The following is a 17,020-nucleotide window of genomic DNA, read 5'->3' as shown; positions in this document are numbered from 1 at the left end:
TACTCGTATTATAATATTTCATTAGCTTATTCTTTTGTACAGCTTACATAAGATTCTTAATTAAAATATTAATTAAAAATATAAAATAACAAAAATAATATAGTGTTAAATATGAAAAGAGCCTAAACATGGCCATTATTTATCTTTGTGATTTTTTATTTTAATTCACCAAATATATTTCAGAAAATGTTTTTTGTTATTTTCAATTGAGATAAATAACTCTAAAATAGTGCGCCTCAATGCTGTTTTTTACCCAAAGCGTAAGGTATAGAAATTGGTGTATTTTTATGGTACCTACCCATTGTTTAGTCGCGCGTACGTGATACGTTCATAGGCATTTGGTGGCCTATAATACGTGCAATAAAATAAAGAATGACAAACGCATACTTAGATTTTGTATCTGTGTATCCGTGAGGGTCTAAGAATGGCAGCACTGAAACGCATGTAAATTTAAATTTTCCTTTAAGATCAATTCATGTGGGAGAATGATTCTTATCAACCATTTACTATAGTAAAATTAATAATGTAATAACTATAAATTAAGCAAATAATGACTAAAGCAAAATTACGAATAACAAATTAAATTTATTTATGACACTGTTGCCTATTTTACGAATAGATTTTATTGCAATTATACTAATAAGGCTTCCATCGGTCTAATTTGGAATAGTTCAGCAAATATGTATCAACTAAATTAATATCGTCATCACGATATTTACGTTTTACATATATGTATATAAAATATCTTCCCTTAGGTTTTCCCTCAACCTCCTTCCCTAAATTCCCTTTTTCCTTTGCCTTCCTTATTATGAATTTATAATTTTCATAAATATTTAATATAATATGAAGTAGCAATTTGCAATTTATGATTTTGTATGTTCAAGCACTATCTACCCTTTGATTGCAAACAGCTATATAAGATATCAATTTTTTTACCAATATCACTAGTCTGTTTTTGGATGGTGTGAAGATACTGCTTTTTAGCAATAACCGCCGATGGACATATTTCTTTTCTGTACATGAAGTTTGAATAACCAAATTAATATTTTCATCTACGTATACCATTAACATAAATTGTATGGATAAATAACCTCTCTATTAGAGGGTTGTCTGCAGGTAGGATAGTAAGGATAGAGAAAGTATAATAGATATGAAAAATACAACAAATTTCTTGAATTTGTTTTGCAATTGGTGGGAAACGAACGACGCCAGTTTCCCAGTCGAACGTTTACCGAACTACGCCATTTTCTTTTGCAACGTACCATTAGTAAGTTTTCTAACATTATATATATATATAGTAACAAAAAAATACTGTAACTCAAAGATGACTTTATTATGAAATCGATGTACTTGTTATATTATTATAACATCGAGCGGTTTTGAGGCCAACAGGTTCTTCCTTAAGACTATTTAATAATTAATAGTTTCCTTCTCAAAACTAAGAATTAATTTAGTCTTAGCGAAGTAGCCGTTGGCTTCGAGACCGGTCGATGTTATAATAAATTAGTTAACCTCCCGATAACGTTAAGATGGGTACCGCGTTATCGGAGGGAACGTTTTAGAGGATGAATGCTTTTAATTGCATTTTTACATTTTAACAAACGATTTCATAACGAACTAATTTTTATGTAATTAAATGAAAAATCACAAAGTAAGCGCATTAAATAGTAATTATTTCTAAATATTGAACCACATATGATCTAATTATCGAAATAAATCAATTAAAATATATAGTTTAAAATGGTTTCCAACAAGCATTAAGCGTTACAGTTTTTCTAAATTGAATGATTTAATCTTATAATATGTAAGAATACAGCAATTAAAATTACATTTACGAAATTTTGTATTAATACAATAATATTTTTAAGGCCACACTTAAGCTTTTTATTATCATATTGTCAGTTTAAACATATATTTTATGAATTACATCACCTTATACTACAAATAATAAAAAACTTATCCATTATTTTCTTTTAGACTTTTATTTACAAGAAAAGAAAACTTAACAATTAATCTAAAGTAACGAAATAAGTATGTATAAGTTTGCTATTTTAAAAAAATATATATGTAGACATTGTTAACTTAAAATGTTGTATGTGTGTGTAGATATGTGTAACTTCATAAATACTGAATCTAAAGTGAGTAAAACTTTTTTTTTTAAATATACATATGGTAAAGTTGAAGATAACATTGATAAAATTACTTTTAAATGCGTAATACGTATTTCTTGTCCTTTTTTACTACTTACGTCTTACGTTTTATTAGTAAATATATTTAATATTATTATTTTAAGTTAAATAATAATAAAAAAGACATATTAATAATTATTGTAATTTATTATATTTTCTCAACTCACATAAAGTGTGCATATTAATTTTAAATTTAAGAGTTCATTTTTCGTAAAAATATATTTTTCGTCAATATTTGTATAAGCACAGCATTTCATAATATTTATTTATTAAATTTTATAGAAAAAATGGTGAACGTATAAAAAACAATTTGTTTTTCTATGATGTATATTTGTATTTTTTGTATATTTTGGATGGTATGTGACGCAGTCAAGCCAGCTTTTTGGTCGGTTTTACAAATTAAATAAATATGTAAAGATTTTCTTTGGGATTTGCTAGTTATGAAATTAGTTTTGCTGTGTTTGATATTTTTAATTTTTCTACTTTAAAATGTTACAAAAGCTTAAACGATATACGTAACTATGTACGTGTGTAAATATATCACTAAAATATTACATTATCTATACTAGCATTTGAAGCAAACATTGGCCGAGTCATCGACGAACGCACCACTTTGTTATATCGCTCACTCCTTTCAAGAACGTCATAAATCAAAAAACTTGATTTTTCAGGAGAACGTTTTTAAAGTTTAAAAATATAATACAATGTTTCAAAAATAAATATTAAGCCACTTTTTGAACTTTTTACTGTGCAACCGATCTTTTTTGGTAAAACCTGAAGGTTTTTTCTCCATTTGAAAAATATTAAGTATATTTTAAAAATAATTAAACAATACCTTTTCTTCAAAATGCAAAAACAACACTTTATGCCCTGTAGCGAGTAAATATTAAGTTAAAAATATGCCTCTTTTGCTGGGATATAGTACATTTTATGGGCATTCCGAAAACATGCACAACTGAAAATATACGAATTTTGATTTGAAAGGAGTGAGCGATATGTATATTACAATATGATACTGGTATTAATTAGTGTTATTTGAATCACCCGTCTGAAACACGCGCTGATTGCAAACCTGCGTTCCCAGTGACTTCAGCCTTACACAGCCAATAGAAATTTTCACTATCATACATTATATATTTTATAATTATACAATGGAAATATATTTTTATATATTAATTATAGGCACGGCCCTGGTGATTTATAGGTGCGTTTGATTATATAGGAATATAACGTTTTGGGTTCAAATGAGTTGAGGATACGGTATTATTAGATAAACAAATACTTACATCAATTAAAGAAAACACTTGTTTGTTTACCACTTGAGTTTATTTTATGACGACTAGTTTCGGAAGCTAAGCTTCCATCTTCAAATGTAAACATTTAGACCATTTATATTTAGACCTGAAGATGGAAGCTTAGCTTCCGAAACTAGCCGTCATAAAATAAACTCAAGTGGTAAAAAAACAAGTGTTTTCATCAATAATGTCATCATGTCTTACCACAAAGTAAATGCCGAAACAATAAATAAAATACTTTCATCAAAACATCATAAGATTAAAAAAGTTGAATATTATTTATAATAAGTGAAATTGAAAATATTTACAAATGAAAGTTTTAACATGAAATATAATATATTTGATCGAAATTCAAAACATTTGCATACTTATTAATGATAAAATTATCATTGGAAGAATAAGGACTGTTTTTTTTTTCAAAACAGTTTCGATAAACTATAATTTTTTGTCAACAATCACACTTTTTTATTATTTACCGAGTGCACATGCTTTTGTGTATGTAAAAACGTATGTACCTGTCTATTTTTTTTTTAAATTTAAGAACCTACTAGTAAAATATCCACCTAATCTCTTGCTACTAAAATTAGAAGCGATTTATAAAATAAACTCTTTTATATTTTATTTTTTTGATTTTAACTCAAAAAAGTTAATTGTATTTTTTCTACGTTTCTAACACAACCTATCTTCATTTTTTAATAAAATAGCAGCAAGCCAAGCGTAACATTATCCAATGGAATAATTTTATTAATTATCTAAAAACTTCGCTGATTTATATTATATTATCGTTAACAACACGAGATTTGAGAAGACTTCGAGAGAATTTAAGGTATCGGTAAGAAACACAGGATTCTGCAATCAAAATCACAATTTTAATGTAAATAAACCCTAAATACAATAAAGAAGCGATCAGGGCTTTTTTTAAACAAAAAAATGTCCCGGGACTCTTTTCATGTCATGCTTTATACAAAAAAATAGTTCGTTACAATACCATATTTTATCATTTCGACGAATTATAAAAATTAAAGATTGTAATTACGTAAGTGCAAACATTGTTTCATCTAATTAAAAAATATATAAATCCGTTAAAAAAGTGCGGGAACGCCGTTCTACCGCGTTACATGGAAAAAAGCCCTGCAAGTAATATAAAGGTAATATTTTTTGAAAATATTTTCCACTAAATTACGTTAGCGACAATCAACCAACCGTGGCCAGACTATGTTGGCCCAGAATACCACTTCATCTCACTTAAGTATTCTTGTGTTACAGGTGATTTCTCACCGTAAACTAATTTCCATGTTATGGAGATTTTTGTAGAATATTAATTCTACGATAGAACAGCTGTATTTATTACCAATACCCACAATTGCAAAAGTTTGATGGAAAATTTATCCATCAGCAGATTGATGACATTAGATTTTGGTGATGATAGTAAATTAATCACCAATGAGTTATGAAATTAATCGCGGTTCCAGATCTGTAATCCCGTTCGTCAAATGCATTAACTTTTCAAGAATCATTAAAAAATATTAAGTTTCTTTGCAATATTAAGGTTTAAATAGTATCGATATTTTACATATATAAGCGAAATTTAATAATTTAAAGTTTATATGGTATAAATGTGGTTATTGAGGAAGAAACAAGGCAATTGAGTAATTTTCAAAAGACTCAGTATTTGTTAAGTCGCAAAGTAATTTGCTCTAAATCCAGGTTGTATTTAACGTAATTAATTTTTTTCTTAAAGCACCGTTTTTGCATTGAAAAAATAAGTTTTTATTCGATATAATTAAATGGTTTTAAAAGAAAAGAGTTATTGAAAGGAAAGAAGTTTAATTTTTTTTTACATAAACATTATTTAAAAAATCGTGTGACGTATCTGGTGGTCAGCCGGTGAATGAATTCTGTGTTTTTGTTTTATCCCCTTAAGGATGGAATCTGTCACTATATGTTTTAAGACAATTTATTTTTTTAAGTAAGGTTTTCTATTTTCAAATAAACACAAAAAAAACATACAATTTAATTTTTTTATTTTTGATCTTATTTCTCATTTTTAACATATCGTTGACGTACAGGGCATCAGATCTGCAACGCTAGCTTAATATTATTCAAATTGGTTGATGATTTTTCAGGTGGAAGTTCTTTGTAATATAGTATATATTGAATCAATATTAAATTAATTAACAGGATGACACATCAGTTCAAGTAGACTAAAAACCGGTTTCGTTACTCTATCGATATTCGTATTATTATTCATCAAAAATACTATTCATGAGACTACTGATTTTATAACCTTAAGTACTTTCGCTTTAAGAAGACATTATCAAACCACGTCGAAAAAAAACAGAAAGACTTATTTGATATAGTTTCTAAATTAAAAGCACTGATAACTTTGTTGTATGGTAATAAAACACTCTCCTTATCATCCATTGTTTACTTTGTGTAATATCACTTTTAAAAAAGAGGTATTACACAAAGTAATCAAAGGAGAGTTCTTTAGACTTTAATTTAATTTCAAATCTGTCTATCTGCTATTAATTATACCATATTTTTCGAGGCAATTTGAAAATGTCCTCGCAAGGAAAACACCATCACTAAAAAATCTTCAAAATGTTTAATTTATAATAAGAATAATAGAGTTGTGGGATTTTACTTTTAATTTGTAAACTCCAATCACGTAAATGAGCTCCAGCAATATATTGAAGATTTTAATTGCAGTAATGGAATTATTGCAAAAATATTACGCGTTAACTACGTAGCTTGGATAACATTAACCTTATTCTCATTTTTTGAAATGGAGAAAAACACGCCCTTTACTGTAGTGGTAGGCAGAGAAAATAGAACGCCATACTACTGTGCCTTTGCAAAATTATTCGCCTCTTCCACATGAATGCATCTCCTCATACATACCCGTATATATGTATGTACGTTTTCTTTTTTTTTGGTTTTATTAACTACCTAAAAATACTGGTCTAAGACCAGTTTCAAAATGCATTCTGTTTTGAATATTGAAAGCATTAACTTTGTGGATCATATTGATATATTATTTCAAGAAAAAAATGCTTTGTGTTTTGATACAAAGTATTTTTATTTCTCGAAATAATATATCAAAATGCATTAATTGTTGGATATAATAATCAAGAAGTAATGTTGATTTTTTTTTGTAATAACCCCTTGAACTTAAGCATCAACCTGTAATTGTTTTAACAATTTAATATTATTTCAATGTTGAAACGTGTATTGTTATCCATCCAGAATTGAGCAGCTATTTCGCACTACTCATGATGTGATGTTACGCGACCATCTTGGTCTTGAGCAGGAGCACCGGCCAGTAGAGGATGACGAACAGCAGGAACACCGCCGGGAACACGACCCTGGAGAGCTTGTCTATCTCCCGCCAGAGCACCTTCTCCTGGCCCGTGTCCTGGTCCAGCCAAGCCACCTGCAGGATGCTCTGTCTTCTCTCCACCCCTCTTCCCGTGCTGCTGCCAGAGGGAGACACGACCTCCACCTTTCTGCATCGCACCCCTGCGTTGTCCCAAGCTGCCACGGTGTTGCAACCTCCCTTCTCGGTGGAATTGATTCTCTGAAACAGCCACAATAACATTTTACCGATGCGTCGTGGAATTAATTATATTGATTGATTGATTATTATATACCATGCGAGTTTAAGAGGCTTGCACACTTTACCTCGAGGTTTAGAATAAAGGTGTATGGTGTAATAAAAATGTAATAACACTCTTCTTATCATTCATCTCTAACTTTGTGTAATATCACTTAAAAACACTGCTGCACGACTATCCATAGTCATTGTTTTTAAGTGGTTTAAGTGATCACTTTTCATACGTGCAACATTCACCATTCCACCCATGATTGACAACCAATATTTTTACATACATGCTTGACAATACGTATTTACATGTGTAATACCACTTAAAAACACTGCTACACGACCATCCATAGTCATTGTTTTTAAGTAGTATTACACATGTAAATATGTATTGTCAAGCATGTATATAAAATATTGGTTATCAATCATGGGTGGAATAGTGAATGTTGCACGTGTGTAAAATGATCACTTAAACAGCCTATGCCAGGTCATAAGCTCTGTAAATACCTATTCTTTCATATTATATTCTTCAAGTAAGTTAAGTTGTCAAAAAAAAATGTAAATCGTAGTCGTACAGGAGAAAAAGACCAACTAACAAAATGAAAAATGTTCAGGAGGGCCACTTAAGTCACTTTTGTTTGGCAAAAAAACGATATGTACAATCGTTATTTTGTTTTAGTTTAAAATTTTTGAATTTCCAAATTGTTTTCTAAAGGGGGGGAGGTATTTCATGATTTTATTTCGTCATACCAGTATAGTGATGCGGCCCGCGTAACTTTAAAAATATATGTATGCGGCCCGAAGAAAAAATGGTTGAGTACCACTGGTCATAGGCTTGGCACATATAAAAATGTAAAATTTAAAACTTTTCGGCTTAATAAAAGCTTTTCTGATACAACCATAGAAGGCTATTGCGAACTCACGCAAAAAATATTACTACGTGTACAGGTATATGTATGTATATATTCAAAAAAATTCATACCACTGGTATAATCCTGGGCATTCCTTCTTGGGACTTTTTCTTGTTGATTTGATACTGAACATCCAACACTTTCACAACTACGAACTCTCCAAGAGCAGCAAATACGAAAACCATGCAGCCTGCCATCCATAAATCCAAAGCCTATGAAGAAAATAGCATTAATTTGTTTGATTATTAAATAAAATTAAATTAAAATATCAATAGAATATTATTTTTACAATAATGATACCTTAACATAAGCCACGGGTGGAATATCAGCTCTGAGTCCAGTAAACATGGTCACAAGAGTCAACATGCAAGTTACCAGCAATGTAACTCGACCGGGTATAGCATCCAAGTCCAACCAAAAACTGAACCAAGAGAGCATCACAACCAAAGACGATGGAGCAAAAGTTTGTATCAAATGGTGACCAATCTGCCTCTCGAACCGAAAATACACAACAAGACGAGAATAGTTTCCTGTAAAATAAGACACAAATAATAATTTGATGAAATATTTCGGTATTTTATTAAAATTAAACACTTGAATATACCACTTTAACGAGTTTTATTTATATTTACGACTAGTTTCGAAAACTTACAGATGTTTTCATCTTCTGGTACAAATTAAAACTAACGAACAAATAATATATTTAGGGGTATATAAAGGTTAATAAAATTGAAATTCAGATAAAACGTTAGTTAATAATATACTGTTTCAAAATTCGTCACCATCAATATCAATGTTTCCTTTTACAAAAAATATTATTCCTTAACCCCCCCTCCCTTCCTTTTATTTATTAACCTGTATATACACCTAAATATATTTTTTGTTCGTTAGTTTTAATTTGTACCAGAAGATGAAAACATTTGTTAGTTTTCGAAACTAGTCGTATATATAAATAAAACTCATTAAAGGGGTATTTTCAAGTGTTTAATTTTAATAAAATAATCATGTCATTCCATAAAGTTAATGCCAAACCAATAAAAAATATTTCAGTTATAATTGATTAATAATTCAGATCGGAAAAGTTCTTGCCATCTTTTTCCACCATAAAAGCGTCAGTTTCTTCTAGTCGCAATGGTTCTCCCATGTGGTATTGAAGCAATTTTAACTCGGGATTTATCGTGACTCCGGCCACATTCCAACGAAGTCGTACTTTTTGATTATTATATGAAACTGAAAAAAAATTGAAAATACGTTTTGGTATCACGCACTGACATTATGCTTAGAAATTGGTTTACCATCGATTTCTATTATGTTGGACAGATTTATATCAACATGGTTTATTGAGTCTTGTCATATTATTACGAACGCCTTGTATTAAACTTTATGTACAGTAAATTGACGGTATATTTGTGATGTGGTTATTTAAGGGTGATTTTTGTACAGAATACTTACAGCTTTCTATGTAGATCGGACAGGATTGTATATCCATAGGATATAGTTGAAACTCCATCTGGCACGCAATAATAGCGTGCATTCGGGCGGCGTATTTCACAGTTTTATTTTTGTACAAAGTGACTGAAGAAAATTTATGGGTGAGCGTCGCAATCTCTAAAATAAAACATTTTCCGTCAATTATGCCTCACGTTGTAAGAAACACCACTGACATCGATAATCATTCGCACGCTACCTTTTATGATAATAAAACTAATGCATTTTGTACGTTAGCATTTTTTATTAAAAGCACGTAAACGGCAAACTGGTGAGGCTAATAACATGGTGGGAATGAATTGCGAATTTTTAATTAGGTAGCTCTTATCGGTGTGAAATATAGCTTTATGTTAATATTTGAAAATGTTTTTAGTTTGAAAATGCCATTACAAGGCGAAACAATTGTAATAAATTTTATTTTATGTGTTTTTAACAACAAAATACATTGTAGTAGACAATTGTCACAAATATGATTTTTATTTGTTTTAACAATAAAATACAACTAGTAGTCTGAATATCAGTCTTAGTTTTTAACATTTAATACATACACAAATTCAAATGGAGTTCTACAAATTAAATGCAAAATGTAAATATAAATAATGAAAAATTAAGATATATACCTGTTATTTTAGAATTGAGAAAATATGGATCGGGATGCCATAGGTTATCGAAAAATTCTGAAGGAAGTGTTACGTAGTCATCGCCTTCTTCAAAAATATCATTTGGTAATTGGAGTCTGGATTCCACCCACGTCTGACGAATGAACATATCGACTCTGGAAAATATATTTTTTTAATAACATGATAAAAATTAAGTAAAGCTTTTTTAAATTAAGTAAATCAACTATTTTAAACTAACTAATTAAAAATATACATTCTCTAATTGAAGTTTGAAACATTTTGTTATGCATAAATATCAAAAATTTTGAACCTTTTTTAAAAAATCATCAAAGTTCATTAAATTCTGTTTAATTCCCTGAAAAACAATTCAACGGGTAGTACTGCTACATTTTTTCCCTCATACACAAGCTTATACGAGTACAGGTATGACACCCCGGTTGCTTTAATCATTAGTTTTATTCTCATTTTCGTATATAACTATATACTGTTTATTCACCTTTTCCTTTTAAATTTTATATGTTTCTTTAAAAAATCAATGTACATACAATATATATTTAAAAAATTGTGCACCAACAACACGTCTGGCTTCTCTGATTTTTTACTTTTGAGATCTCACCCTTAATAGTCGCAATTTCATTTTTAAAACAACTTTATTTTAAATTGTTACAAGCTCGTTAAAAAATAACGGATTTATTACAACAAAGTATAAAGTACTTATAACAGAAAGGACTCGATATAACAGCTTATATCGTGTTCATAATAATAATAAAGTTGCTACCGGAAATCCATGTCCTCCACGTTTATGGAATTAACGTCAACTACGTATATACTGAACTCCACAGTCACGGGTTGGCCTTTTCTTGATGGCGGACGAACTTCTGCAATTATTAAAAAGACACCAATCCATTAGGTACATACAAGTGATATAAGTTTTGTACTGACATTTCTTGGTGGAACTGCATTTTATTTAATAAAATAACGACTTTGTAGTTTTTTCCACATGAATTTTATTTTACTAGCAACCAAGTCTCGTCGTAATCGACATCATCAGACTGGTGCGAGGCTACACAAATTTCTTTGTTAAATACATATAAGGTAGGAGTTAAAAACCATGATTTTATATAAGTTTTGTGACAAAATGAATTTAAATAGAATGAGTTTAAGTATTGTATTATAATAATAATTACATGTAATGGTTAAGGTTTTAGACATGATTTGATGTAATTATGTGTTATAAATGGATTTTATATGTGAATTTAAATAATATATTTACACAATAAAATAACAACTACGTATTTTTTTCCACATGAATTTTATTTGACCAGCAACCGGGTTTCGACAAAACCCGGTTGCTGGTCAAATGAAATTAATGTGGAAAAAATTACATAGTTGTTATTTTATTCTACATACAAGTGAGAAAAATAAAATGGCAGAGATATATTCACTCGTATGCGACTCCACACATGGAAAATAATGTAACATTAGCACTCGCTGCACTATGTACATATAACACATGCCATATTCATATTTTAATATTCTTAGTTTAATTCCCGTGGTTAAAGTCGCGGACTCTTGTGTCAGACTTCTGGGCTCGAACCCATTCTAAAAAAAATGAAACCTATTTTTAACAATGAGCCTGTCAGGCTCACAGAAATAGTTTGAGATTGAAGTATGTTGGTAAATAATAAAAACACAAATATTTCTCTTTTAATAAATAAAATTCATTAGAGTCAAAAAATAATAAAACACTCATTCGAATGTTGGGTTTTTTGAAGAATTTCGAAGCAGAAATAATTGACTATGCAAAATTCCAAATGGATTCAAAGAAGAGAAATGGGTCAATAAAGTGATAATTTTTTATCGATTTTATCTACGTTTTAAGGAAAGTAAGGACATATGAATCACCGCGCCCATTCAACATATCGCTCACTCCTTTCAAGAACGTCATAAATCAAAAATCGTCATTTTTCAGTTGTGCATGTTTTCGGAATGCCCAGAAAATGTACTATATCCCAGCAAAAGCGGCATATTTTTAACTTAATATTTACCTGCTACAGGGCAGAAAATGTTGTTTTTGCATTTTGAATAAAAGGTATTGTTAATTTTTTTTTATAAAAATACAAAATATTTTTCAAGTGTACAAAAAAGCTTCAGGCCTTACTTAAAAAGATCTGTTTCACAGTAAAAAGTCCAATAAGTGGCTTGATATTTATTTTTAATACATTGTGTTATATTTTTAAACTTTAAAAACGTTCTCCTGAAAAATCAAGTTTTTTTGATTTATGACGTTCTTGAAAGGAGTGAGCGATATGTGTATTAACATTACTTCTCGCAATCGATTGTTGTTACTGACAATTTTCGAAACGAAATGGAAACTAGCATGTTAGTAGTTACTTATCCACTGGTCAATTATTTTTTTCCATTAAGTAAATTAAATGTAAAACGCTTGCCAAATATTAATATTTTAGTGAAAATTACTTCGTCTAGTCAATATTTTCAGCATTTAGACCATAGTTTCCCAAAAGGGTCGTTATAGACCCTCAAGGGTCCATTTTTAACGAGTGTGAGAAAATGGCGGTTAAAAAACATTGAATGGACTTATTTGATTCATCAATAATCAGCGCTGTGACAACTGTCAAAACACATTTGTGGAGGTCCTCACCAAAAAGTTACATTTGCAATATTGCACGAAAAATCCTTTTAATGCAAATCTGTTCTGTTTACTGTATTTTATCGAAATCTTAATTAAAGTTATGACAAAACGTGACCAATCCTGTGTTAAACCAATATGAAATCATGAAATCGCACCCAAACAACAATTTTATAAGCTAGGATTCCTGATTATTTCAAACTAGCTAACTAACTAACCATCACGCCGCTTCCCCGCAGAGGTAGGCAGAGAGAATAGAACGCCACACCACTCTGTCTTTGCAAACATTCTTCTCCTCTCCATACATACCCGCCGATTGTTCCGACTCTTACCTGACCACTTTCAAGTATTTGGCATACCTGATCGTGCCATGTTTTTCCAATTACATTCCTCTGCTCCTTTTTTCCAATTACATTCGCCTCATAAAGTTAAACCAATATGAAATCATTAAATCGCACCAAAACGTAACAATTTTACAAGCTAGAATTCCTGATTACTTAAAATCATTTATAATGGAAATGTAACGTTTTGGTAAGGACCTTCACAAATGTAGTTAAAAAGTAATAGAAAATTCAATATGAGGCAGCCAGGGAATTCAATATAACGTTTGCGAATACACAGAAAAATAGAGGCGGCAATGTGTTAACATCCGTTTAAACCGTTTATATAGCGGTGCCAAATAATTGTATAGATATTAGCTATTTGGCATTAGAAGATGAGCTTTCGGTGCGCACTAGACAATTTAGACATCCTCCCAATTTATTATAATGCGAGCGGAGATGGTTGGTTCCTAATGTTTTGATTAATGTTCTGGAGAAGTAATCATTTTCAAGTAGTGTAGCGAAAGTCGCACTAATCGCCTACACTTAATCTATTAACTTACGCGATACGCGGATATATTTCCATTCTTCTCTGATGACAGAAGTGGAGCCATTAATCAATATCAAACATCACGTGGATGACTAACAAATTGATTTACGAGCCGCTTAACGCAAAGAGACAGAACGCATTGAGAGTGCTCCGTTCGCAGTTAAACCTCCTTAATCCCGATTCTTCGTCCGAATATAATGTTATAATTATTTTAAGCACCAGACTGCGAATGATTTACTTTGATAACTCGTTTTGACGATCTTCAACCCTTCAGAGTTCTAAAAATAGGAAATTCAAGTCATTAAAAGTAGAAACTTAATATAAATAAGCCATTTCTAAATGGATAATAGACGTAGGGTCGTATCTGATATAGATCACTTCATTCGGCCATGTCGTATTTGATTACATGTCATCTACTATTTTCTTTCATTTTAATTTTATAAATAAATAATATAATTCTGAAACTACATATGAAAAAGCTATCTATAAATGGGTAATAGACGTGGGTTGATCTGATATACTGTCCGTTCATATTTATTTTACCTCTGATTTATTTTTATTCATATTTATTTAATTTTATTTTATTTATGTTCATATTTATTTTACTTTGTACATATTTATATTATACATTTTTATACATATTTATTTTATTTATGTTCATATTTATTTTACCTCTGATTTATATTTAGTAAGCTAACATAACAACTAGAGGTAAAATAACTGTAGATTCACTGTAGATCGTTTCATTCGGCCATCATTTTCATTGCGATTTTGTACAATTTTCTTTAAAAAATTATAATAAATATTGTAAAATGTGCCCTCGGCACGGGAAAACTGAATAAGGGCACATTATTGTAATTTGTGAATTGCAATTATGTATGTGATGAAATATGAATATTAAAAAATATAAACACTAAAGAAGTGGTTATTTAATTCTATCACCCATGTCTAGTTCACTTGACCCTCGAAATCAAATTCAAAATTTAATTTAATTTAATGATTAGTTTTTGAACATCCAAGATGTTTTTTTTTAATCTGAATCACCCAAAATTTAGTTATTTCATGAAATAATGTGACTCATTTTTATAAATTTTGTAAAATTAAATAATACTCGAACATAGTTTTTAACCACTTTTGTTGTGGTGCTATTTTTCCAATCGGTTTAGAGAAATACCTTGTTTTCTTACTAACCTAACTACGTAAATTTCTTTGTATTAACATTATCGTCTTTCTACCCCCTAAAGAAGACAAGGTAATTGTCGAGGCCGGTTGACAAAGTAGTACCAAAATAAATGTGATTAAAAACTTTTTTTTAAATTGGTTTATTTTAATAAATATTAAATGAATTATATCGTTCGTGTGCCATTAACATTTATAGGAAGTAATTCCAATATATTTTAATTTCACAAACTTTATATTTTTTATGAATCAGATACGTTATTCAATTTAATTATCATATATAAAGAATGCTCAGTTTGTAAAACAGCCCCCATACTCGACTAGGTATAATCAGATAACAAAATATGTAGGTACATATAAACAGTTTGGGAAAAGGCATTAAACAATTAGTCTGGGTCTCGTGATAGATTTGTTTTAATTACCTTACAACCCCAATCCCTATACTGTATTATCAAACTGCAAAGAAATAATTAAATTTGATAATTCCTTTTCCTTGAAAGGTTTGTTATTTTTAATAAGGATATACGCATTATTGATAGAGACCTAAACTTTTGGCGATCGCCATGAAAAAAACATTGAAGCATTATTTTTATTTTAAAAATTAATTTGAAAAACGTACATGTATTGCTTAACATTTTTTTTAAATACTCTTATTTGAAATAAAAAATAATGTAATATATACACAAAAATTGCATTCAACGAAAAACTGACGCGGATAAATTTTGTATAGTATTTTGTACTTTAACATATAAACATTCCTACTATAAATTTGTATAAAAAACAAATTCATTGAACTAACAAAAATTGATCACTACCATTTTTTTTATAAATAATATGAAATATGGTGTTTGAAAATGATGCGGAATGCATTGAAACACGTGTCACAGTAGGTTTTAAGAAATAGTGGTATTCACCAAGTACAACTTAAATTCAAAATGGATAGATTTTACAAAAAAGTGACTGCCGAATCAATTTGTAAAATTTTCCGTTTTTGTATGCAACATCTAAAAAGATTTGTTATTTTTTACATTATATTAAATTAAGATGTAGATTAAATTTAAATTAGATTAACGTTTTGAGATGTGAAGCGTCCCCGTATGGTTTGCGAAGCGCGTTTTCAGCAAATACATTAACAAAAGGTTAATAAAGTCTGCAATCGTCCAGTTCACGTGGCGAGATGCTCGTTTGTGATTGCATAAGAGGATCCACTCTTCCTACTCGGTCATTTAGTGACCGCACGGTCAGCATTCATGCCAGGCGGACCTTGAATGTAGCTCCAACTGACCACTGTCAACTAGAACGCTCGGCGCTATGTTCGCATCAGAATAGTAATGTTCCATCGACCGATTTCGTGTTTAACATTAATCGATAAACATTTGAAAGCTAGCTCTACATAGTAAATACTCAATTCGATTTTCTATTCATTTATAACCGCCCACGTGAAAACTGGGAGAATTTTCGATAGATTAATTTTTTTAGTTATTATTGAATTTGTTACATATTTTTATGAATACATAATAATATGTAACTTAATAAAAATGTAGATTTTAGTTGCATGGCATTCTATATAATATAAAAGGTATTTTTATTTATAACAGGGAACATATGTTTCCTTTAAACGGTGATTCTTTCTCCATAATGTCAGCGCCATCTGCTGAACGAGCAACATAAAAAGTCATAGTAATAAATCCATTACTGTACATTGCTCATGATGGACAGCTTGCTTCTTGACAGGTGTTATCACATAGCGTTTTCAATGTTTTCAATTCCATTGTTGTTCCATTCATTTTGTATATTTTCATTACTTAAAATTTTGTTTGTATAAGATGAGAATTATACTAAATAAACATATTTGGCGATATTTCTAGCCATAAAAGATTTGGTTAGGGATTTGTATCCATATCAATGCTGGTATTTGCATACAAAATAGTGCTTAAATTTCAAGTAAGATTTTTATTATTTGATTCGGCAGTCACTTTGTGATAATTTCTTTAAAATTTACTTGGTAAATATCACTTTTTCTTATTAAATACCACGGTGTTGGAAAATGATGTGAAATGCATCAAAACACGTGTCAGAATAGATCTTTGGAAAAAGTGGATTTACCAAGTAAAATTGCAGTAAAAGTATTAAAAATATTAAAAATATTAAGGAAATTGCTTTTCAAAAATCGTTTTGCATTTTTCTAGAAGTAGATAAGCAAATGGCAACCCT

The 17,020-nt window shown here is 29.8% G+C and overlaps 1 protein-coding gene across 1 annotated transcript in view; it reads right to left on the bottom strand.

Annotated features, from left to right (window-relative positions):
* Positions 1-6,407: 6,407 nt before the first annotated feature.
* Positions 6,408-17,020, bottom strand: part of LOC148301159 (glycine receptor subunit alpha-4-like) — a 51,250-nt gene continuing 40,637 nt past the window's right edge. Inside the window, exons 4-10 of the mRNA XM_088273737.1 lie at positions 10,886-10,985; positions 10,108-10,262; positions 9,452-9,607; positions 9,089-9,229; positions 8,300-8,529; positions 8,071-8,211; positions 6,408-7,064 (exon numbers count right to left, since the gene is read on the bottom strand). Coding sequence (XP_088129863.1) covers positions 6,771-7,064; positions 8,071-8,211; positions 8,300-8,529; positions 9,089-9,229; positions 9,452-9,607; positions 10,108-10,262; positions 10,886-10,985 — 1,217 coding nt within the window. The 3' untranslated portion in view covers positions 6,408-6,770. The remainder of the gene's footprint in view (positions 7,065-8,070; positions 8,212-8,299; positions 8,530-9,088; positions 9,230-9,451; positions 9,608-10,107; positions 10,263-10,885; positions 10,986-17,020) is intronic.

This window comes from Brachycentrus maculatus, unplaced genomic scaffold, assembly GCF_059751285.1.
Source record: "Brachycentrus maculatus isolate JH-2025_06_01 unplaced genomic scaffold, ASM5975128v1 h1tg000601l, whole genome shotgun sequence".
NCBI lineage: Eukaryota > Metazoa > Arthropoda > Insecta > Trichoptera > Brachycentridae > Brachycentrus > Brachycentrus maculatus.
Note: the sequence above shows the minus strand (reverse complement) of the source record. Positions and strands in the feature narration are given on the sequence as shown.